At 42.0% G+C, this 25,275-nt stretch overlaps 1 protein-coding gene across 1 annotated transcript in view; it reads right to left on the bottom strand.

Annotated features, from left to right (window-relative positions):
- LOC142865784 (putative phagocytic receptor 1a) overlaps nucleotides 1-19,868 on the bottom strand; it is a 102,646-nt gene extending 82,778 nt beyond the window's left edge. Inside the window, exon 1 of the mRNA XM_075999082.1 lies at nucleotides 19,482-19,868. Within this exon, the coding sequence (XP_075855197.1) occupies nucleotides 19,482-19,668 (187 nt within the window). The 5' untranslated portion in view covers nucleotides 19,669-19,868. The remainder of the gene's footprint in view (nucleotides 1-19,481) is intronic.
- Between the last annotated feature and the right edge of the window lie 5,407 nt (nucleotides 19,869-25,275).

Here is a 25,275-nt window from a genome sequence, read left to right as displayed (position 1 = left end):
CTAATCTAAAAAATAAAATAACAATAACAATAAAAATAAAAAGAATTAAGGCAGGGACCCAGTTCACTTTTTTTCTGTCCTGAAACAGTTAGTCCCAACATCATTTATTGAACTGTCTTTGCTCATTTGAATTGCTACCTTTATGATAAATTCCAATTCCCATTAATACTTCTGGACATTCTATTCCAGACCACTGCTCTGTGCTACTATTCATTTTTCTAGTAGTTCTAAAAAATTATCAAAATTTGACTTTTAACTTATTAGAACAAAAAATGAGTTTTTTTACTTTTAACTTGTGATTGACTTTAGAAGTATCATAGGTTTTTACAAAAATCAAATCATGGTGGCAATGGTTGTACAATGTGAATGTGCTTAAAGAATTTAAAAGCATGCCAATCTTACTAGGCATTAAAAATAAAAAAAAAAAAGAAAAAGAAAAGAAGAATTTAAAAGCAGAAAAACCGTTTTTCTTAGTCAGACAACCATATTTGCCACTTTGATTCTAAGTATCTAACTCAGCAGTTCTTGAACATTTTAGTCTCAGAACCCTAACCCTTAAGAAATTATTAACAAATTTCAGGAGCTTTTGTTTATGTAGGTTTTATCTACCTACATTTACTGCATTTGATCTTAAAATGAGACATTTTTAAAACACAAGAATACAGAAGCACAAATTCCATTAGCCCTCAGAGTGATGAGATCATCACACTTCATGTAGCCTCTGGAAAATTCCACTGTACGCTCATGAAAGAATGAGTGAAGAAGGCAAATAACAGCTTAGTACTATTATGAAAATAGTTTTGACCTTGCAGACTCCCTGAAAAGTTCTCAGAGATCCCCACACCTCACTTTGAGAATAGCTGGTCTAATTATTCTCACCTAAATGATCAATGACACTATAAACACTATAAACAGCTTTTCTGAAATTTGCCTGAAGCTTTAAATTTGCAATGCAAATTGCAAGTGTAAGGGGGTGGGGAGAGAGGAAAAGATCAATATCTCTGTAAAATGAATATCTTTAAAATAAAAATAGAAACCTAGTGTGGTGGCTCACGCCTGTAATCCCAGCATTCTGGAAGGCTGAAGCAGGCAGATCCTTTGAGCTCAGGAGTTCCACACCAGCCTGAGCAAGAACGAGACCCTGTCCCTACTAAAAAAAAAAAAAAAAAAAAAAAAATAGAAAGAAATTAGCTGAACAACTAAAAATATATATAGAAAAAATTAGCTGCGCATGGTGGCACATGCCTGTAATCACAGCTACTTGGGAGGCTGAGGCAGTAGAATTGCTTGAGCCCAGGAGTTTGAGGTTGCTGTGAGCTAGGCTGACACCAAGGCACTCTAGCCTGAGCAACAGAGCGAGACTCTGTCTCAAAAAAAAAAATAAATAAATAAACAAATAACATAAAATAAAATAAAAATAGAGGACAGGTGCGGTGGCTCAAGCCTGTAATCCTGGCACTCTGGGAGGCCGAAGCAGAGGATCACTTGAGCTCAGGAGTTCAAGACCAGCCTGAGCAAGAGGAAGACCCATCTCTACTAAAAACAAAAAACTACCAGAGAGTGGTGGCCTGTGCCTATAGTCCCAGCTACTGGGGTGGCTGAAGCAGGAGGATTCCTTCAGTCCAGGAGTTTGAGGTTGCAGTGAGCTATGATGATGCCACTGCACTCTATCCAGGGTGACAGAGTGAGACTCTGTCTCAAAAATAAATAAATAAATAAAAATAAAATTTCCATTAAAAAATAAATAAAATAACTAAGAAAAATGACAAGAAAGAGTACCTCCATTTGTAAAAGGAATCACAAAAGGCAACCACTAGCTTTTTTACCTTTTATTTAACCTTGGTAATTTTAGGTTGGTAACCTACAAATGTTGACAAAGTTATTGCTACTCTTGCCAACTGGGATTCTTTCATCCTACTGGTCCCTTTATTCTTCCTGGACTTTATTTTTTGTTTTTTGTTTTGGTTTGTTTTGTTTTGTTTTTTTGAGACAGGGTCTCGCTCTGTCATCCTGGGTAGAGTGCAGTGGCATCATCATAGCTCACTGGAACCTCAAATTCACAGGTTTAAGTGATCCTCCAGGGTAGAGACAGTCACTCTGGAAAATTGTTAGGCAGCTTCTTACAAAACTAAACATGCAACTATCATATGACCCAGCCATTGCACTCATGGGTGTTTATCCCAGAAAAATTAAGAATAAACTGCATAAAAACCTACACACAAATATTCATAACAGCTTTATTCATACTAGTCAAAAGCTGGAAACAGCATAAATGTCCTTCAGTGGGGTGAATAGTTAAACAAACTGGTACATCCATGCCACGGGATTCTACTCAGCAATAAAAAAGAATGAACTACAAGTATTGATATACATGATAACCTGATGGATCTCAAGGGAATTATGCTGAGTAAAAGAAGCCAATCCCAAAAGTTTACACACTATATGAGTCCATTCATATAACATTCTTTTTTTTAATTTATTTTTTTTGCCACCCATTAATCTGCTTAAAATTCATATGACATTCTTGAAATAATAATATTGTAGAAATGGAGAAGAGATTAGTGTTTGTGAGGGGTAAGAAATGCTGGGGAACACTATAAAAGGAGAAGCATTAGGGAGCTTTGTGCCGAAATGATTCTGTATCTTGATAATCTTGATTGAGGTAGTAGTTACATGAATCTGGACAGGTGATAAAATTGGAAAGAATCTCCCGCGCCCTCCTCCTAACACACACAAGTAAGACTAGGAAAATCTGAATAAGCTCTGCACATTGTACTGAGTCAGTTTTCTGGTTTTGATATTGCATTATAGTCATGCAAGATGTTACCATTGGGAGAACCTGGGTGAAGGGTATAAGGGACCTCCGTGTTCATTTTCTTTGCAAGTTCCTGTGTATCTAAAATTATTTCAAAATAGTCTTTTTAAAAATCTAATGTCCTTTTTTTTCTTCTTTCTTTCTTTCTTTCTTTCTTTCTTTCTTTCTTTCTTCCTTCCTTCCTTCCTTCCTTCCTTCCTTCCTTCCTTCCTTCCTTCCTTCCTTCCTTCCTTCCTTCCTTTCTTCCTTCCTTCCTTCCTTCCTTTCTTCTTCCTTTCTTCCTTTCTTTCTTTCTTTCTTAGACAGATTCTCACTCTGTTGCCCGGACTAGAGTGCCGTGGCATCAGCCTAGCTCACAGCAACCTCAAACTTCTGGGCTCAAGCGATCCTCCTGCCTCAGCCTCCCGAGAAGCTGGGACTACAGGTGTACACCACCACACCCAGCTAATTTTTACTATTTTTAGTAGAGACGGGGTCTCACTCTTGCTCAGCCTGGTCTTGAACTCCTGACCTCGAGCCATTCTCCCACCTCGGCCTCCCAGAGGAATGCTAGGATTACAGGCGTGAGCCACCACACCCAGCCTTAACATTTTTGCTTTATAAAGCAAAAATACAACTTGAAAGGTAAAACCTTCATGTGGAACCACTAAATTGTGGATAGCTTAGAGAGCATATTTTAGTGCATTCTTCTGGCAATACCAGATTCTACCTCCTTTTCCTTTTCTCTACCTCCTCTTAAAAGAAAGATTCTTTGCTGTCATTTTCAGTAGTCGGTTTTCAGAAGATTCATTTTAAAATAAGATTTAATAATATCTTAAATTTAATGTCAGTTAAATAACCTTATAAGGACATGATTTATTTGTTCTCCAAATAGTACTTGTCCAAAATTTTCAGAAGGTCTTTTCTTTCCAGAGTCTTGGCAGAAGTTAAAACTAAAAGAGGAGAATTTGAAGTAAAATAAAAACATAAGCAAAGAAATCAGTCTTTGTAATTCATCTACCCTCTCCACTGTTAATGGTATTGCTTTTAAAAAGATGACCCATGGCCGGGCACGGTGGCTCATACCTGTAATCCTAGCACTCTCGGAGGCTGAGGCTGGTGGATCCCTCAAGGTCAGGAGTTCAAAACCAGCCTGAGCAAGAGCAAGACCCCATCTCTACTAAAAATAGAAAGAAAATTAATTGGCCAACTAAAAATATATAGAAAAAATTAGCCAGGCATGGTGGCGCATGCCTGTAGTCCCAGCTACTCGGGAAGCTGAGGCAGAAGGATCCATTCAGCCCAGGAGTTTGAGGTTGCTGTGAGCTAGGCTGATGCCATGGCACTCTAGCCCGGACAACAGAGTGAGACTCTGCCTCAAAAATAAATAAATTAAATGCCCATGCTACTGCTCTTGACTTTTTAAATGTAGGTGATCACAATCTCTAAAAAAAATCCCCAGTATTTTCAGAATTAAACTTCAAATTACATAAAAATAAGCAAACAATAGTTTAAAGCCTGTACTAATTCTAACATGAGACATTTAGAAACTATTATATAGGCCGTGCCCGGTGGCTCACGCCTGTAATCCCAGCTCTCTGGGAAGCTGAGGCGGGCGGATTGCTCGAGGTCAGGAGTTCAAAACCAGCCTGAGCAAGAGCGAGACCCTGTCTCTACTTATAAATAAAAAGAAATTAATTGGCCAACTAATATATAAAGAAAAAATTAGCCGGGCATGGTGGCACATGCCTGTAGTCTCAGCTGCTCGGGAGGCTGAGGCAGGAGGATTGCTTGAGCTCCCCAGGAGTTTGAGGTTGAGGTTGCTGTGAGCTAGGCTGACGCCACGGCACTCACTCTATCTAGCCTGGGCAACAAAGCAAGACTCTGTCTCAAAAATATAAAAATAAAAAAAGAAACTATTATATAATTATCAGTTCTGATCAAAGGAAAACTTAAACAACAATGTCCTCCCCAAACACATTCCCACCACTCACAAATCAAAGGGTTACTAGTAAAAAGAATTACAACTATCTGCTGGTCCGAAGGTAGTGAGTTATCTCACGTGATTGTTCACAGTCAGTTACAGATTGAACTCCTTGTTCTACTACTTTCCCCCCTCCTCACTACTGCACTTGACTAGTCTAAAAAATAAAAAAAAGAATTACAACTACCTTTCAGTAAATTTGAATATAAAATGACTAAGGTGGTCTTGTATAATATTTTAAATATTCATACTAACACCCTATATTTATAGTTGGTAATTTAATGAAAATCAGACCGGATTTTATTTCTGCTTAGGGGAAATAAAGTAACACCAAAGGGAATTACAATCATTTCTTCTTCTCCTTCTTCTCCTTCTTCTTCTTCTTCTTTTTTTGAGACAGAGTCTCGCTCTGTTGCCCGGGCTAGAGTGAGTGCCGTGTGATCATAGCTCACTGCAGTCTCAAACTCCTGGACTCAAGCAATCCTCCTGCCTCAACCTCCTGAGTAGCTGGACTACAGGTGTTCACCACCATGCTCGGCTAAATTTGCTTATTTTTTGTAGAGATGGGGTCTCCCTATATCACCCAGGTTGGTCTCAAACTTCTGGCCTCAAGTAATCCTCCTTCCTGGGCCTCCCACAGTTCTGGGAATACAGGTGTGAGGCACTACACCTGGTTATTCCATATTTTAAAAATAAGCTGCAACTCTGCAAATGTATTTTTTAAAAGTCCAAAGTGTAGTAATTTTATAATTTGATTTTCTTTCTTTCTTTGAGACAGAGTCGCCCTTTGTTGCCGAGGCTAGCGTGAGTGCCCTGGTGTCAGCCTAGCTCACAGCAACCTCCAACTCCTGGGCTCAAGCGATCCTCCTGCCTCAGCCTCCCGAGTAGCTGGGACTACAGGCATGCACCACAATGCCCGGCTAATTTTTTCTATATATATTAGTTGGCCAATTAATTTCTTTCTATTTTATAGTAGAGACAGGGTCTCGCTCTTGCTCAGGCTGGTTTCGAACTTCTGGCCTCAAGCAATCCTCTCCTTAGGCCTCCCAGAGTGTTAGGATTACAGGCGTGAGCCACCAAGCCCAGCCTGGGATTTCTTGATACAGGCCATTCTCACTGGGGTTAGGTGGTATCTCATTGTGGTTTTGATTTGTATTTCTCTAATGATTAGCGATGTTGAGCATTTTTTTATGTTTGCAGGCCACTATTCTGTCTTCTTTGGAGAAGTTTCTGTTCATTTCCATTGCCCATTTCTTGATGGGGTTGTTTGATTTTTTCTTGTTTATTCTTTTAAGTTCTAGATAGATTCTTGTTATTAGACCTTTATCAGAAGTGTAGAGAGCGAATATTTTCTCCTACTCTGTGGGTCACCATGTTTCTTAATATACCAAGGGCTTTCATTCATTATCTTCAAAAGTTTAAAGCACATTTTAACACAATTATATCATGCCACATTTATGTATCATATTCAAAAGGTAGCACAGATTCCACTGAGTCCAATCTATTTACAAATAGTGCTACTGATGACTAAAAGAAGGAAAAAGAACATTAATTAATAACACAAAGTAAAATAAGGTAGCACTTGCAAAATACATAATGAAGTAAACGAGAAGTAATTGGGCTTTTTGCTACCATCGATTTATATAGTTATAAATGTGTAATTTAGTATAGTAATAAATTTATAACTAAGTTATAAATCTATAACTCAGTACAGTTATACATTTTTAATACAATATAGCTATAAATTCATAACATTTCATTTATCTACCATCATTGGGTTCTCTGAATACATAAATTTTTCAGATACCTCAGCCATTCTTAACCTTTTTAAATTATAGAACTTTTTGAGAATATGATGAAAGCTGTGGCTGCTCTCCCCAGAAAAACACACATATTCATCAAATTCTCTGTCCAGTTTTAAGATGCTTCACTGGGCACATGCAGTCCACGGAACACAGATTAAGAACTTGAGAAAATTAAAGCTACCTGTGTTAAGTGCTTTTCTCTTGTTATTTTAACCATTTTTATAAAAATAAAATATACTTCACTCTTTCCTATTTTAAAATTGGATTGTGGCCGGGCGCAGTGCCTCACACCTATAATCCTAGCACTCTGGGAGGCCAAGGCGGGTCGATTGCTTGAGGTCAGGAGTTCGAAACCAGCCTGAGCAAGAGCGAGACCCTGTCTCTACTATAAATAGAAAGAAATTAATTGGCCAACTAATATATATAGAAAAAATTAGCCAGGCATGGTGGCGCATGCCTGTAGTCCCAGCTACTCGGGAGGCTGAGGCAGAAGGACTGCTTGAACCCAGGAGTTTGAGGTTGCTGTGAGCTAGGCTGACGCCATGGCACTCACTCTAGCCTGGGCAACAAAGCAAGACTCTGTCTCAAAAATAAAAAATAAATAAATAAAATTGGATTGCTTTTTTTTTTTTTTATTGTCGAGTTGTAAGAGTTTATGTATTCTGGATACTAGATCCTTATCAGATATGTGATTTTCAAATATTTTCTTCCATTCTATGGATTGTTTGCTCACTTTATTTTTTTCTTTTTTTGTTTTTGTTTTTGCGATAGGGTTTTGCTCTGTTGACCGGGATAACATGCAGTGGTGTCATCATAGCTCACCGCAACTTCAAACTCATCGGCTCAAATGATCCTCCTGCCTCAGCCTCCACAGCACCTGAGACTACAGGCATGCGCCACCACATCCAGCTAATTTTTCTTATTTTTTGTGGAGAAGTTCCCCAGGCCGCTCTTGAACTCCTGGCTCAAGGGATCCTCCCATGTTGGCCTCCCAAAGTACTAGGATTACATGTGTGAGCCACTGTGCCCGGCCTTTTTTTTTTACATAGTACATAAGGCAATATTTGTGAGGTTTTTACGTCTTTTTCATTTGGGCTGTCAGCTGTCGTTATTCCTCCTCTTCCTCCTCCTCCTTCTCCTTCTTCTCCATCTTCTTCCCCCCTCCCCCTGAATCTGCTAGAGAGCAGGCCTTCCATTTATCGATTAAATACCCAGATTCATTAAAACTACATCTAAAAGAGTATCTGAAAGAATAAGACTTAGTGCATGAACATTATGACATCTATTCTGGCTCTTCATGGGACATTTTTGCTTATTTCTATGGATCTCACCTATTTTTCTGATCGTTTACCAGATTGGATTTTGTAAACCACTAAAACAACAGAACTCGGGTAATCACTTTATTCTTTTTCAAAATTCCATATGCTGCTTTTAAATAGTTAAACATTTGCTATCAGCTTTACTATATGGTTAGTTTTGGTTTTTTTTAAAGAAGAGTATGTAGAAAATTATCTAATTTGGGAATAAATATAAATAGCCTTACTATAACTTTGTAAAACAAGAGAACTGTATCTGCACTAAGAGCAATCTAATCAGAAACTTAGCAACTACAACCTATATCAGTTATACAGTAGTCTTATAAAAGCTACTAGGTAATAGTTTCTAAAAGGAACACAGATAATTAAGAAAGATAGTAATTCTTGGCTGGACGCGGTGGCTCACGCCTATAATCCTAGCACTCTGGGAGGCAGAGGTAGGAGAATTGCTTGAGCTCAGGAGTTCCAGACCAGCCTGAGCAAGAGCGAAACCCCGTCGCTATTACAAATGGGGGGAAAAAATTAGCTGGGCAACTAAAAATAGTAACAGAAAATTAGTCCGGTATGGTGGTGCATGCCTGTAGTCCCAGCTACTCGGGGAGGCAGAGGCAGGAGGATCACTTGAGCCCTTAAGTTTGAGGTTGCTGTGAGCTGGGCTGACACCACAGTACTCTAACCTGGGCGACAGAGTAAGACTCTGTCTGAAAAAAAATAAATTAAAAAAAAAAAGAAAAAGAAAGATAGTAATTCTCATCTAGACTACCAAAACTGACAAAGAACTCTTGGAAAGTAACATAGGAATTGAACTATATATATATATATATATATATATATATATATATATTTTTTTTTTTTTTTTTTTTTTTTTTTTTGAGACAGAGTCTCGCTTTGTTGCCTAGGCTAGAGTGAGTGCCGTGGCATCAGCCTAGCTCACAGCAACCTCAAACTCCTGGGCTCAAGTGATCCTCCTGCCTCAGCCTCCCGAGTAGCTGGGACTACAGGCATGTCCCACCATGCCCGGCTAATTTTTTCTATGTATATTAGTTGGCCAATTAATTTCTTTTTTATTTATAGTAGAGACGAGATCTTGCTCTTGCTCAGGCTGGTCTCGAACTCCTGACCTTGAGCAATCCGCCCGCCTCGGCCTCCCAGAGTGCTAGGATTACAGGCGTGAGCCACCACACCCGGCCTGGAATTGAACTATATTTTAAAATGCAAGCCAGGCACCATGACATAGCAAGACCCTGTCTCAAAAAAAAAAAAAAAAAATAATATATATATATATATATATATGGCACTCTGGGAGGCCCAGGCAGACGGATTGCTCGAGGTCAGGAGTTCAAAACCAGCCTGAGCAAGAGCGAGACCCTGTCTCTACTAAAATGGAAAGAAATTAATTGGCCAACTAATATATATAGAAAAAATTAGCCGGGCATGGTGGCGCATGCCTGCAGTCCCAGCTACTCGGGAGGCTGAGGCAGAAGGATCACTTGAGCCCAGGAGTTTCAGGTTGCTGTGAGCTAGGCTTGACGCCACGGCACTCACTCTAGCCTGGGCAACAAAGTGAGACTCTGTCTCAAAAAAAAACAACAATGTATATTTGGAACTTACTATATTTAAAAGAACCTTGATGATGTCTCAAATCAAGTGGAGAAAATATGGCTTATTCAATAAATGGTGTTATGACAACTGATCAGTGTTAGGTTTACTTAGAGTGGGAACCTGAAAAGTATGTATAGTACATAATACTTAGTGATCATAAAGCCTGTGAAACAAAAGCCAAAGGAGTCTGGAGAGTCCAAGGTTATAAATAAAACTTCAACCACAGACAGCTGCAGGACCACAGACAACTACAGCAATACCATTGGCATTCCTATCCCTCCCTCATAAGGACAAAGCTATCCCCTCCCCTTTCTCTGCAGGTGTTACTCACTCCCCACCCCAACCCCAGGAAAAACCCTCTATAAAACCCAAGGCTTTCCCCTCCCTCTGGGTGGATGCTTTTTTTGCCTCCACCCATCTGCACCCAGATGCTCAAAATAAACAGCAATTTGTTACACAAGAGGCTTTGTCTGTCTGTCTCTCTCTCTCCTCCAGACCTAACAACCAGTGATCTGGGAAAAAAGTTAAGTTGGATCCTTACTTCATATAGGAAATATTAGTCTTATTTAAAGGTTAAAAATTTAAACCATGAAGATAGTAGAAGAAACCATGTGATAATTATTTTATAATCTTGGCTGGTATACTTAGAAGCTATAAAAATACTTGATAAGGCCAGGTGCGGTGGCTCTCGCCTGTAATCCTAGCACTCTTGGGAGGCTGAGGTGGGTGGATCACTTGAACTCAGAAGTTTAAGACCAGCCTGAGCAAGAGCGAGACCCCGTCTCTACTAAAATGGAAAGAAATTAATTGGCCAACTAAAAATATATAGAAAAATGAGCCGGGCATATTGGCATAAACCTATAGTCCCAGCTACTCGGGACTGAGGCAGCAGGATCGCTTAAGCCCAGGAATTTGAGGTTGCTGTGAGCTAAGCTGACACCATGGCATTCACTCTAGCCTGGGCAACACAGTGAAACTCTGTCTCAAAAAAAAAAAAAAAAAACGTGATAAATTAGAATAAATAAACAAATTTCCTAAATGGCATAAAAAAAATCATAAGCAAAACCAAAAGACAACTGCAAAACTTGGAAAATACATTTGACACACATCACAGACAAGGAACTAATTTCCTGAGTTAAGAGTTCCCAAAATCAGTTTTTTAAATGTTCAACCTACTAGAAGAATTGCAAAATATATGCAGATAATTCACAGAAAATAAAATACATGTCTCTTAATTATATAAAAAGATTCTCAATCTCATTCCTAATAAAGTAATGCAAATTTAAACTACAGTACACAATTTTTCACCTATCAGATTGTCAAAGATTTAAAAGCTTAAAAAAAAAAGAAAGCAAATTAAAAGCTTGATAACACATTGTTGTCAAACTGTGGAGAAACAAGTACTCTCAAACACTGTTGGTGAGAGTGTGAATTAGTATAATTTACATAGAGAGCGATTTGGCTATATCAAAATTGTTAAATGCACTGGGCACAGTGGCTCATGCCTGTAATCCTACCACTCTGGGAGGCCAAGGGAGGAGGATCGCTCCAGGCCAGGAGTTCAAGACCAGCAAGAACAAGAGCAAGACCCCCATCACTACTAAAAATAGAAAGAAATCAGCTGGACAACTGAAAATATATAGAAAAAAATTAGCTGGGCATGGTGGTGCACGTGTGTAGTCCCAGTTACTCGGGAGGCTGAAGCAGAAGGATTGCTTAAGCCCAGGAGTTTGAGGTTGCTGTGAGCTAGGCTGATGCCACGGCTCTTTAGCCTGGGCAACAGAGAGAGACTCTGTCTCCAAAAAATAAAATTGTTAAATGCATATATTCTTTGACATAGCAATTCCAATTCCAAGGAATTTATTCTACAGATATAATCCCATATGCAGCAATGTTTAGTAAGATCAAAAGAATGGAAAGAAGCTAAACGCATAAATAAGGGACTCAGGCCAGCGTGGTGGCTCACGCCTGTAATCCTAGCTCTCTGGGAGGCCGAGGCAGGGGATCATTTGAGCTCTGGAGTTCGAGACCAGCCTCAGCAAGAGCGAGACCCCATCTCTACTATAAATAGAAAGAAATTAATTGGCCAACTAATATATATAGAAAAAATTAGCCGGGAATGATGGCACATGCCTGTAGTCCCAGCTACTTGGGAGGCTGAGGCAGCAAAATTGCTTGAGCTCCCCAGGAGTTTGAGGTTGTTGTGAGCTAGGCTGATGCCACAGGCACTCACTCTAGCCTGGGCAACAAAGCGAGACTCTGTCTCGAAAAAAAGAAAATAAATAAATGAATAAAGGACTCAGTAAATCAATTATAGTACATCCATATCATGGAAAATGCTACACAACCATTAAAAAAGAATGAGGGGAGGGGGTAAAGGGGAGGGGCAAAAACCTACCTAACAGGTACAATGAATACTATTTGAGTGATGGGCACACTTATAGCCATGACTCAAGCATTACAAAAGCAATCCATGTAACCAAAAACATTTGTTCCCCCCTTTAATATTTTGAAATTAAAAAGAATAAGGAGGCTCACTCCTATAATCCTAGCCCTCTGGGAGGCCTAGGCGGGCGGATAGCTCAAGGTCAGGAGTTTGAAACCAGCCTGAACAAGAGCAAGACCCCATCTCTACTAAAAATAGAAAGAAAGGCCGGGCGCGGTGGCTCACGCCTGTAATCCTAGCACTCTGGGAGGCCGAGGCGGGCGGATTGCTCAAGGTCAGCAGTTCAAAACCAGCCTGAGCGAGACCCCATCTCTACCATAAAAATAGAAAGAAATTAATTGGCCAACTAATATATATATATATAAATCAGCCGGGCATGGTGGCTTGTGCCTGTAGTCCCAGCTACTCGGGAGGCTGAGGCAGGAGGATCGCTTGAGCCCAGGAGTTTGAGGTTGCTGTGAGCTAGGCTGACGCCATGGCACTCACTCACTCTAGCCTAGGCAAGAAAGCGAGACTCTGTCTCAAAAAAAAAATAAATAAATAAAAATAAAAATAGAAAGAAAGAAATTAAGTGGCCAACGAAAAATATATAGAAAACATTAGCTGGGCATGGTGGTGCGTGCCTGTAGTCCCAGCTACTCGGGAAGCTGAGGCAAGAGGATCACGAGAGCCCAGAAGTTTGAGGTTGCTGTGAGCTAGGGTGACGCCATGGCACTCTAGCCCAGGCAACAAAGTGAGACTCTATCTCAAAAAAAAAGGAGGAAAAAAAGCACATAAATACATATTTGTTTGTATACTCATAAAAATCCCTACAATACACAAGAAATGGATAATACTGGTGCCCTCCAGGAAGGATAAAGGACCTATGTAGATGAGACATTCCCTGACAAAACTTTTTTTTTTTTGAGACAGAGTCTCACTTTGTTGCCCAGGCTAGAGTGAGTGCCGTGGTGTCAGCCTAGCTCACAGCAACCTCAAACTCCTGGGCTCAAGCAATCCTGATGCCTCAGCCTCCCTAGTAGCTGGGACTACAGGCATGCGCCACCATGCCTGGCTAATTTTTTCTACATATATTAGTTGGCCAATTAATTTCTTTCTATTTATAGTAGAGACAGAGTCTTGCTCTTGCTCAGGCTGGTTTCGAACTCCTGACCTCGAGCAATCCACCCGCAGAGTGCTAGGATTACAGGCGTGAGCCACCATGCCGGGCCTCCTGAGAAAACTTCTTATCTGCCTGAATACTTGCATATTATTCCTTTTGTTTTTGTCTTCCTATTATTTTTTATTTATTTATTTATTTTTTTGGAGATAAGGTCTCACTCTGTCACCTGTGCTAGAGGGCTAGAGTGCAGTGGTGTGATCATAGCTCACCGCAACATCCAACTCCTGGGATCAAGCAGATCCTCAGCCTCCAGAGTAGCTGGGACTATAGGTGCACACCACCATACCCAGCTAAGTTTACTATGTTGCCAAAGCTGATCTCAAATGATCCTCCCACCTCTGCCTCCCAAAGTTCTGGGATCACAAGCATTATCCACCACTCCCAGCCCTTGCATATTATTCTAAGAAGTGGAATCACCACAATCAAGAGGGATGAATAATTTTGCAGACATTGATGCATATTTCAAATTCTTTTCGGAAGAACTAAAGTTTAACCATTAAACCAAGCTAAATGCCATCACAAGAGAGGAAACAGACAAATCCAGGAAAAGGGACATTCCACAGAACAATCAGACTGGTCCCTTTTATAAGTCAGTGTCATGAAAAGAAAATGGGACTCACAATGGAATATTACTCAATCCTAAGAAACGATAGTGAACTAGCACCGTTTATGCTATCGTGGATTAAGCTTAAGCCTGTAATACAAAGCGAGATGACACAAGACCTGGAAAATGGGCTACACATCTACTCACCATCAAATTGGTACTGACAGCCTAAAACTATGGTGTTCAAATAATTGTAGTGTTCAACAGGGATCTGAGGTGGGGAGACCCACATCTTAAGGATGTGATGAGCATTGTAGGGGGGAAAGGATTACCTCTATCCCTTTTTAGGGAGAGGCAAAGAAACACACTGTAACCAAAATGTCTAAACAAAAAAAATTTTGTTAATGGGAGGTGAACAGGTGGAAGGGGGGAGAAGGGGAAGGGTATGCACTTTCATGGTGGGTGCAGGGCGCAACACTTGAAGACTGGACAGGCTTGAAGCTCTGGCAGAGCGGGGTGGGGAGGGGGGCAGGAGCAAGATATGTAACCCTAACAATATTTGTACCCACGGAATTTGGGAAAAATTAAAAAAAGAAAAGAAAATGGGGGTTTTGACCCAAGTAGCAGCAGAAATGTAATAACAAAAATGAAAAAAAAAAAAAAGCAAAAAAGAAAATGGGGGTACTGTGCTTGATTGAAAGATCCATAAGAATATAACAACCAAATGCAATCTGTGGTTCTAGAATGGATTCTGGTCTGGATATTCTGGGCATAGCTGGAGAAATCTGATTGTGAACTGGGTAATAGATTAGATAAACATGTGTTGATGCAGAAAGATGGAGTTGTTAGCAGGATCGTGTAGGTGATGAAATAACATGTATACTGTGCTTTTATATTGGTTTAAAAAAGTGCATGTGCACTCTCATTCACTACTAGTGGAAATGCAAAATGGTACAGCCACTTTGGCAGTTTAGCAGTTTCTTACAAAACTAAACATATTCTTACTATAGGATCCAGCAATCACGCTCCTTGGTATTTACCCAACTGAGATGAAAACTCATGCCCACGTAAAAACCTGCACATGGAATATTTTTATTTTATCTTATTTTATTTATTTATTTATTTATTTTGAGACAGAGTCTCGCTTTGTTGCCCAGGCTAGAGTGAGTGCCTGTGGCATCAGCTTAGCTCACAGCAACTCAAACTCCTGGGCTCAAGTGATCCTCCTGCCTCAGCCTGCCGAGGAGCTGGGACTACAGGCATGCGCCACCATGCCCGGCTAATTTTTTCTATGTATATCACTTGGCCAATTAATTTCTTTCTATTTATAGTAGAGACGGGGTCTTGCTCTTGCTCAGGCTGGTTTCGAACTCCTGACCTCGAGCAATCTTCCTGCCTGGGCCTCCCAGAGTGCTAGGATTACAGGCATGAGCCACAACGCCCGGCCTACACATGGATGTTTGAAGACAATTTATTCACAATTGCCAATACTTGGAAGCAACCAAATGCCCTTCGGTAGGTGAATGGATAAACTATGGTACATCTAAACAATGAAATATTATTGAGCATTAAAAATAAATGAAGGCTGGGCGCGGTGGCTCACTCCTGTAATCCTAGCTCTCTGGGAGGCCGAGGCGGGTGGATTGCTCGAGGTCAGGAGTTCGAAACCAGCCTGAGCAAGAGCGAGACCCGTCTCTACTATAAATAGAAACAAATTAATTGGCCAACTAATATATACAAAAAATTAGCCGGGCATGGTGGCGAATGCCTGTAGCCCCAGCTACTTGGGAGGCTGAGGCAGGAGGATCGCTTGAGCCAGGAGTTTGAGGTTGCTGTGAGCTAGGCTGACGCCACGGCACTCACTCTAGCCTGGGCAACAAAGCGAGACTCTGTCTCAAAAAATAAATAAATAAATAAATGAGACTTCCATTAATTTTTTTCAAGCTTGAGTATAAAAAGAAAAAAAGAGAGATCAAAATTAAATTTAAAAAAAATAAAAACGAAAAAAAAAAAGGAAAAAAATAAATGAGCCTGGCCGGGTGCTGTGGGTAGCCCCGGTAATCCTAGCACTCTGGGAGGCCGAGGTGAAAGGATCACTCAAGGTCAGGAGTATGAAACCAGCCTGAGGAAGAGCAAGACCCGGTCTCTACTATAAATAGAAAGAAATTAATTTGCTAACTAAAAATATATATACAAAAAATTAGCCAGGCATGGTGGCGCATACTTGTAGTCCCAGCTACTCAGGAGGCTGAGACAGAAGGATCGCTTGAGCCCAGGAGTTTGAGATTGCTGTGAGCTAGGCTGATGCCATGGCACTCTAGCCCAGGCAAGAGAGTGAGACTCTGTCTCAAAAAAAAAAAAAAAAAGAGCTATCAAGCCATGAAAAGACAGGGAGGAAACTTAAATGCATATTATTAAGTAAAGGAAACCAATCTAAAAAGGCTACATACTCTATAATTCCAACTATATGACATTCTAGAAAAGGTAAAAAATTGTGAGGACAGCAAAAAGACCAGTGGTTGCCAGGGGTTGGGGAAGGGGCAGAAGAATAGGAGCACAAAGGATTTTTAGGGCAGTGAAACTATTCGGTATACTGTAATGGTGAATGCATGTCATTATACATCCGTTCAAAACCTTAGAATGTCCAGCACTAAAAGCAAACTCTAATGTAAACTATGGACTTTGGGTGATAGTGCCACTCTGGTGCAGGATGTCAACAACAGTGAGTAAATCTGGGGGTTAAGGGGTATATGGGACTCCCTGTACTTTCTGCTCAATTTTGCTGTGAACCTGAAACTTTAAAAAATAAAGTCTATTATGGCCAGGCGTGGTGGCTCACGCCTGTAATCCTAGCTTTCTGGAAGGACAAGGCGGGAGGATAGCTGCAACTCAGGAGTTCGACACCAGCCTGAGCACAGTGAGTCCCCGTCTGTCTACCCTAGAAAAAAATAAAAATAAAAATAAATGCATATGAGTATAAATATGAATAGAAAAAAATAGAATACATTCTAAGATATCAACAGCGGTAATTCTCTAGATGTTAGAAATGTTTTTTTTCTTACTTTTGCCTATCTGCATTGTCTAACCTTCCATCATGCATATTATTGTTTTTGTAATAGTAAAAGTTCAAAATGAAAGAAATAATCATGGAGTTGGACACTATTAAATTAGGGAAGTTTGGAGTGTTAAACATAAAATTGAGAGACTTGTTAAAGGACAGAAAGTGCAATCTAAGAATAAAAAGTGGAGCACATTTACAGATGATAGTAACCTTCTAGAAAGAAAGAGCTTACAGAAAAAAAATTCCAGATATTTGTTATGGTTAATGATTCTGTTTCTTTGCTAGGAAGCCTCCCTGAAATAAGGAATAAAGAGGAGCCAAGACTAGCTATCAACAGAGAAAAGGCTAATGCAGAACATAAAAATAATGCTATTTCTTAAAATACACATGTCTGGCAAGATGTTAGCTCAAAATACTAATATCAATACTTCTCACAGAAAAAGGCAAGCTCCAGGTTTCAAAAGTAAACATGCTGCACCTAGAGCTAGTCTTTATAAACACCTAGAAACTTCTACTCGGTTAAGTCTGTAGTCAAACCAAACTCAGCACTGTCCACAACTCTGTAGTGCATTTGTGGTGCCTTCTACCAGAACACTACCCCACACGCTAGATTAGGCCACTAGAAGTCAGAAAATAAGCCTTATTATTATTTTTTTTTTTTGAGACAGAGTCTCACTTTGTTGCCCAGGCTAGAGTGAGTGCCCTGGCGTCAGCGTAGCTCACAGCAACCTCAAACTCCTGGGCTCAAGCAATCCTTCTGCCTCAGCCTCCCGAGGAGCTGGGACTACAGGCATGTGCCACCATGCCTGGATAATTTTTTCTATATATATATTAGTTGGCCAATTAATTTCTTTCTATTTATAGTAGAGATGGGGGGGGGTCTCACTCTTGCTCAGGCTTGTTTTGAACTCCTGACCTCGAGCAATCCGCCCGACTAACCCTCCTAGAGTGCTAGGATTACACGTGTGCCCAGCCTTAGAGCTAGTCTTTATAAACACCTAGAAACTTCCACTTGGTTAAGTCTGTAGTCAAACCACACTCAGCACTGTCCACAACTCTGTAGTGCATTTGTAGTGCCTTCTACCAGAACACTCCCCCACACACTAGATTAGGCAACTAGAAATCAGAAAATAAGCCTTATTTATTAATACCTTTTGAATTGATTACTCACAAAAAAATCTTTTTGAGTCAGCTTACAATTTTTTAAAAAAGGCTACTAAGGAAGGGAGCCAAGAAATTATTAGGGGTTGTGGGGGACACTTGGAAGAGGAATTGTGCCAGAAATCTCTGGCTAAAGAAAACTGATGACCATAATAGTTATCACTTATTGAAAGCTTACTCTGTGCCAGGTGCTGCTGTGCTTTTCATGCATTGTCTCATTGTATTCTCACAAGTCTCTAGAGGTAAATAATATTATCTTGGTGTTTGCAGAGGAAGGACCCAGGAGCCAAAGAGCATTAACAAGAAATAAGGGGGTAAAAGTGAGAGACCATAGGAGTGGAGAGTGACAGAAGCATGGTGGGGATATATCTAAGAAAGACCACAAGTGTGGGTCCAGAAAGGGAGATTGTGTTAAGAAGGGAATGAGGGGCCGGGTGCCTATAATCCTAGCACTCTGGGAGGCCGAGGCGGGCGGATTGCTCAAGGTCAGGAGTTCTAAACCAGCCTGAGCAAGAGCGAGACCCCATCTCTACTATAAATAGAAAGAAATTAATTGGCCAACTAATATATATAGAAAAAATTAGCCGGGCATGGTGGCACATGCCTGTAGTCCCAGCTCCTCGGGAGGCTGAGGCAGGAGGATCGCTTGAGCCCAGGAGTTTGAGGTTGCTGTGAGCTAGACTGACGCCATGGCACTCACTCTAGCCTGGGCAACAAAGTGAGACTCTGTCTCAAAAAAAAAAAAAAAAAGGGGAATAAGGGAGGAGGTGGGGGGCATGTTGTAGTTGCTGAGAGGGAAAGGAAGCAGTTGCCAAAGAAGGAGAGGCACTAGTTGATGCTGGAGAGGAGCTAAGACGGACGTGGAGAAGCAGCCCAAAGGGAAGGGAAGAGGGAGGAGCTTAGAGGGAGAAGGAGGAGCTGAAAGGGAAATGAAGAGCAGAGGGGAAGGGACCAAGAGGAGCTGAGAGGGGGATGAGGAGGGTGAAGGATGTGGCTGGGGGTAGGAAGAGAAGCCTGGAGGAGGGTAAGAGAAGGAGCTGAGAGAGAAGTGACAGAACAGAAAGGGGCACGGTAAGGAGCAGGCAAGGAGGGGGTAGGAGACAAGATGAGGGAAGGAGTCTAAATATAGGGGGAGGAGCCGACAAGGAGTTGGCATAGCAGAAAGGGGCGGGGTAAGGAGCTGAGGAGAGGGAAGAAGAGGAGCCAAGATGAGGGGGCGGAGCCGAGGAGAGGGAGGAGCCAAGAGGGTTGGCGGAACAGAAAAGGAGGGAAGGGGGGGCGCAATATGAGGGGCGGGGCCTAGAGGAGGAGGGGCGGGGCCTAGAGGAGGAGGGATCCAAGAGACAAGGGGAAGGGGAGGGGCTGTGAGGAAGGAGGAGATACTGAGAGGGAGTTGGAGAAATCGAGAGGGCGGGAAAGAGGTTGAGGAAAGAGATCCAGATCTGCCAAGTGGGAGGCTCAGAGATTGAGAGAACCTGAGACACACCCACAGAGGGGGCAGCATAGGCTTTCCGGGTCCGACTCAACCAGCTACCGATCCTGGTCTGCCCCATGCCCTTACCTGAAGCCTTCCCCTCACATCTCACTCCCTTCCTCCAGTCCTTACCTGGCAGAATGCGGTCTCTAGGTCTGCCTCGCAGAAGTTGACAGGAGCCAACCCAGGAAGGTAGAAAGCCGTGCAGTGGGCCGACCGAAGCCCCAGGACCATCCCCAGCGGCAGCAGCCACCTCAGCGCAGACAGGGAGTGCCACGGGCGTCAGGGTGGTTCCCACGCGGAAACCACGAGTACTCATTTTAGGAGCCGGCTCAGGAGGTCAGGGACACACACCATGAACGAGATTGGAACCCGTGCAGGGGAGAAACGAAAATGACAGGGGAAAGCCGAGACCACCTAGTGGGACTAGAACTCAAGGGAAGGTCACTTAGTCCAGATAGACACTGGCTTGGAAACCGGTTGCTAGAGCACCTGGTGCGGTTTGCAAGCAAGCGGAGTGCGCATGCGTACGGGTCCCCGCCGCGCCTTCGACCCTCCCCCTTCTCCCCCACTCGCCAGCCCGCCCTTTCCCAAGGTTCTGGCGGGGTCCAGCGCTCTGCCCTGGGTGCAGTTTCGCAGGGCCCGGGTTGGGAGGGTGGGAAGCAGGATTGGGGAAGGGGGGGGGGACGCAGACTGGGGAGGTCTGAAAGGTCTCACCGTCGCAAGGGCCCGCCTCCGCCTGAGGTTGCCCCTCAGTCCCAAACCAGCTGTGTTGCCGCCCCGCCATCTTCATTTCTGGCTACAGGGCTTAGGGGGTGCGGCGTTCTAGGGCCACGCAGTCCAGGAGGGTGGCTATAGGCACTTGAAATATACCTGGTACGAATTTGGTGTCCTGTAAGTGTAAAAGGCACACGGATCTTCAAAGACAAAAAGAATGTAAAATATCTCTAATTCTATTGATGACATTGAAATGATAATATTTACGGTCTTTCGCGTCAAACAAAACATTACTAAAACTAATTTCACTTGTTTGCTGTTTTTTGAAATGTGACTACTTGAAATTTTAAAATTTCATAGTGTACGGCTCGCATTACACTCCTATCAGACAGCGCTGGTCTAGAGACGGAGGTAGGAAGGGGAAATAACTAAAGAGAAGGGAGGGGGAAAAGGGGTGTGCTCTAGGCTGTTGGAAGAAAGCCTTTCTGTTAGCAGCAGCGATCTTATTTTTCGTCCTCTGTAAGAATCCTTGTGGCCCTTACCTTCTGCTCCTTGTGGTGTCCTATAATGTAAAGTCCTTGTATTTGGACCAAAAGAAAATTGTATCAGCTCTAGAAACATCTCAGAAAAAAAAATAAAATAAAAAATAAAAAAAAAAGAAAATTGTAGGTATCAGAGGACAAAGATAGTAAAAGAGCTTATTATTTTCCCCCTTGTGTCTCAAGAGCTTTGGAGAACAAGAGGTCATTTGTTTATGCTGAGACGTGTGCGCCTAGCCAAGTGCCTTTCTGCCCAAGTTTTCTCTGTTCAAGAGGTCTGCGTCTTCTGGTGATTGGCAGGCGGCGATTCAAGACAGAACAAAAGCAGCGAGCTGGCCGTTAGCCCAGGCGTGTAGAAATTTAGTGAGTTAACTCTGGGAATAGAGACATAGGAAAAGTTGAAGGAGAAATGAAAGAAAATGTATGAACAATCAGAAATAAGGCAGTTGTGAGAGTGAAAAGATTGAACTTGACCAAAAGAACTGGAGAAGCCCATGTAAAGATTTCGAGGATAGAATAGCATGATTAGAAGGACACCACCTTCAGCTCAAAATAATCTTAAAAAAATAAATAAGGACACCGCCTTTGTGAAAAGGAACGGGAAAAGGGAACTAGGAAGCTTGAGAGTGGTCACAGGTTGCAAGTAGCCAGAGTTTGAATATCTCCTCTCTCTGGTCTGCCTTTAGATAAAAGGTGTATATATTAAAATAAATGGGAGGCTCAGCCAGCCTCCCAGGCCTGGGCTGCCAAGTGAGCAGACTACAGGGGACCAGATGCTCCCAGAGGGGGTGACCTCCCATCCCTCCCAGCCACACCACAGTCACCTCCAGGATGTTGGCCCCCTCCCCTCCTCTAGCCCACTGCTAGAGAGAAATTCCAACAGTGCTATTTAGGTCCTCCATAAAGGCTCCCTGTGGGAGGCTACCTCCACTGGCCTGTCCAACCTCAAGAAGTTGAGGAAGCATCACCAAAGGCTACAAGATGTGACTCTCCTAGGGCTACCAGTGTATCATTTTCACCAGCTTGGTGCTGGGCACCAAGCTGGGCCCAGAGATAGAGCAGGCATTGAGCACCATCCACATGAATGATTCACCCACCATGGACTACTCAGCTGATGTGGGCAATACAATCACCTTCCAGAATTGTGGTGGCCCATTCCAGCCTATTTTGTGTGCTTCGGTGGCTCTAAGAGTTTGTCAATAGGCCCATCCAAACCATGTTCATCTTCTGCCCCCTCACCTCCCTGCGAGATGCATGGGCCCCTGGGCAGCCTTATGTGAGTCATCTACTGGGCCAATCTGGTTTTCCCCAACACCAAAGCCTATGAGACAGGCAAGGACAGGTACCACCCTCCCTGCCTGCCATCTCTGGCCAGCCCTGTACACCTCATGTTGCATGCAAGTAGGGACATTTTTATTTCTTTTTTTTCCAATCTGTATGCCTTGTGTTTCTTTTTCTCACCTTGTTGCACTGGGAAGCATTTCCAATACCATGTTGAGTAGAACTGGTAAGAGTGGACTTCCTTGCTTTAATCCTGAGCATTCAGTCTTTCACCATTAAGTGAGATATTAACTGTAGGCGTTTTGTAGCTGCCCTTTATCAGGTTAAGGAAGTTCCCTTTCCTTACTAGTTTGCTGAAAACTTTTATCAACACTGGATATTGAATTTGGGGGGGGGAATATATGTTATATGTATATAATAATACATTTATACTATATCTCTATACTTATTATTAATAATGCTGTAGTGAACATTGGGTCTGTCTCCATGACTAGAGTGCAGTCATCATAGCTCACTGCAAACTCAAATTCCTGGGCTCGAGTGATCCTCCTGCCTCATCGTCCGGAGTAGCTGGGACTACAGGCATGTTCCACCACAACCTGCCTAATTTTACTATTTTTGGTAGAGATGGGGTCTCAATTTTGCTCAAACTGGTCTTGAACTACAGGCCTCAAGCGATCCTCCTGCCTCAGCCTCCCAGAGTGCTAGGATTACAGACATGAGCCACCATGCCTGACCATATTAATAGTTTTTTTATATTCATTTTAATTTTTTTATTATTCACCATAGAAGATGGAATCAAGATATTAATAGTTTTAAGAAAAAACATTATCATATCAGTTGATGTAAATAAATGGATAAAATTCAATATCCAGCTGGATATTTTTTTGATCCCAGGAGTTTGAGGTTGCTGTGACCTAGGCTGACACCATGGCACTCTAGCCCGGGCAACAGAGGAAGACTCTGTCTCAAAAAAAGAAAAAAGGCTATTAATATGATGGATTACATTGATTTTCTTTTTTTTTTTTTCATTGATGTTCAAGTATTGAATCAGCCTTGTATTTCCAGAATAAACCCCACTTGGTTGGTTGTTGTGTAAAAAGACAACAACAAAACAAATGAGCCTATATTGTGATGTGAAGTACAAAATTTGCAAGGTTTCTGAATGATAACATTCAAATAAATTAATTTATTAATGTAGGCTATGCCCCAAACTCTAGGGAGACACAGGTTCTCCCACCTGTACCATTAGAGCTATTTTGGTGGAAGAGTGGAAAACATTTTATTCATTTTATTTGCTTACTTGTCTCTCTGCCTATATTGGAAGTAAGCTCCTTCAGCATAGGTTGCATTTCTTCTTTGTCTTCATATCCCTAGTGCAGACCCAGGAACTTAGTAATAGCACAATACATAGATTCAGAATAAATTAAAAGATGAATGAATGAATACCATGTAACTTACATTGTCATAGACATTTTTAAATATTTTACCTCATTTAGAAATCAAGAAAGGGTGGGGCACAGTGGCTTATGCCTCTAATCACTCTCTAAGCACTCTGGGAGGCCGAGGCAGGAGGATTGCTTGAGGTCAGGAGTTCGAAAACAGCCTGAGCAAGAGCAGGACACCGTCTCTACTAAAAATAGAGGAATTAACCGGGCGTGGTGGCACCCACCTGTAGTCCCAGCTACTAGGGATGCTGAGGCAGGAGGATCGCTTGAGCCCAGGAGTCTGAGGTTGCTGTGAGCTAGGCTGATGCCATAGCACTCACCCAGGGAAACAGAGTGAGTCTCTGTCTCAGAAAAAAACAAAAATCCTAGCACTCTTGGAGGCCAAGACAGGAGGATCACCTGAGCTCAGGGGTTCGAGACCAGCCTGAGGAAGAGTGAGACCCCTGTCTCTACTAAAAATAGAAAAAAAAATATTAGCCAGGCCTGGTGGTGCGTGCCTATAGTCCCAGCTACTCCAGAGGCTGAGACAGCAGGATCACTGGAGCCCAGAAATTTGAGGTTGCTGTTAGCTAGGCTGATGCCATGACACTCCAGCCCAGGCAACAGAGTGAGACTCTGTCTCAAAAAAAAAAAAAAAAAATTGAAACCTTAAAATCTGTACCCCCATAATATGCCAAAATAAAAAAAAAAAAGAAAAGAAAGAAAGAAAAGAAAATTTATAAAACACTATTGCAACTACTAGGTTTTCAATAGTTAATTTTTTTCTGATCATTTGGAGTTAAAGGTGTCCACGCTACAGTTCTCATCCTCTTTCCAATTCATTTCAATAAGTACATGCCAAAATTAAGTAGTAGAACAAAGGAATACTGTGATCCAGTGGAATCATGCTCTATTTAAGCCACATTTCTAAATCAGCATATTGGAACCTCAAAAAGGGAATTAATGTGCCATGGTAGGCCAAGTATGCCAGCTCCAGAGTGCATCTACCTTTCATGCTGTGTGCTGACAGGGCCAGACTAGCTTATCTTACCCCTTGAACTTCCTGCCTTGACTCACTTCCCCCCCCCGCGCAGGTCCCCCAAATCCAAATAAGTTTCTGCAAAATTGGTAGTACAAATTTGATCATGTCTCTCTCCTCTTTAAAATCTTTCACTGAACAGACAACTCAATGCAAGATGGGATCCTGGATTGGATCCTACAACAGAAAAAGGACATTAGTGCGAAAACTAGTGAAATCTGAATACAGCTTGTAGTTTAGTTAATAGTATTGTGCCAATGTTGATTTCTTAGTTTGATCATCATACCATGGTTATGTAAGATGTTCACATTAGATGAAGTTCAGTGAAGGGTATAAGAGATCTCTCTGTACTGTTTTTGCATTGTTTCTGTAAATCTATAATTGTTACAAAATAAAAGTTGAAAACAGGCCGGGCAAGGTGGCTCACGCCTGTAATCCTAGCACTCTGGGAGGCCGAGGCGGGCGGATTGCTCGAGGTCAGGAGTTGGAAACCAGCCTGAGCAAGAGCAAGACCAGTCTCTAATAAAAATAGAAAGAAATTAATTGGCCAACTAATATATATATATATATATAGGAAAAAATTAGCCAGGCATAGTGGTGCATGCCTATAGTCCCAGCTACTCAGGAGGCTGAGGCAGGAGGATCGCTCGAGACCAGGAGTTGGAGGTTGCTGTGAGGGAGGCTGACGCCACAGCACTCTAGCCCAGGCAACAGAGTGAGACTCTGTCTCAAAAAAAAAAAGTTGAAAACAGTCTTCCACTGGCTCTCCATTGGCCTAAGGATTAAGTCCAAACTCTTTACTTTTGCTTAGGAAGATCTGCATGACCTGATCCCCTATGCACACACACACACACACATACCTCTGTGTCATCAAACTTCAGTAGAAGTGGGAGGATGCTGGGTGGAGGCTCCACTCCTATACT

Source organism: Microcebus murinus, chromosome X, assembly GCF_040939455.1.
Source record: "Microcebus murinus isolate Inina chromosome X, M.murinus_Inina_mat1.0, whole genome shotgun sequence".
NCBI classification, from domain to species: Eukaryota; Metazoa; Chordata; class Mammalia; order Primates; family Cheirogaleidae; genus Microcebus; species Microcebus murinus.
The sequence above is the reverse complement of the archived record's forward strand: the minus strand, read 5'-3'. Positions and strand labels throughout refer to the sequence as shown.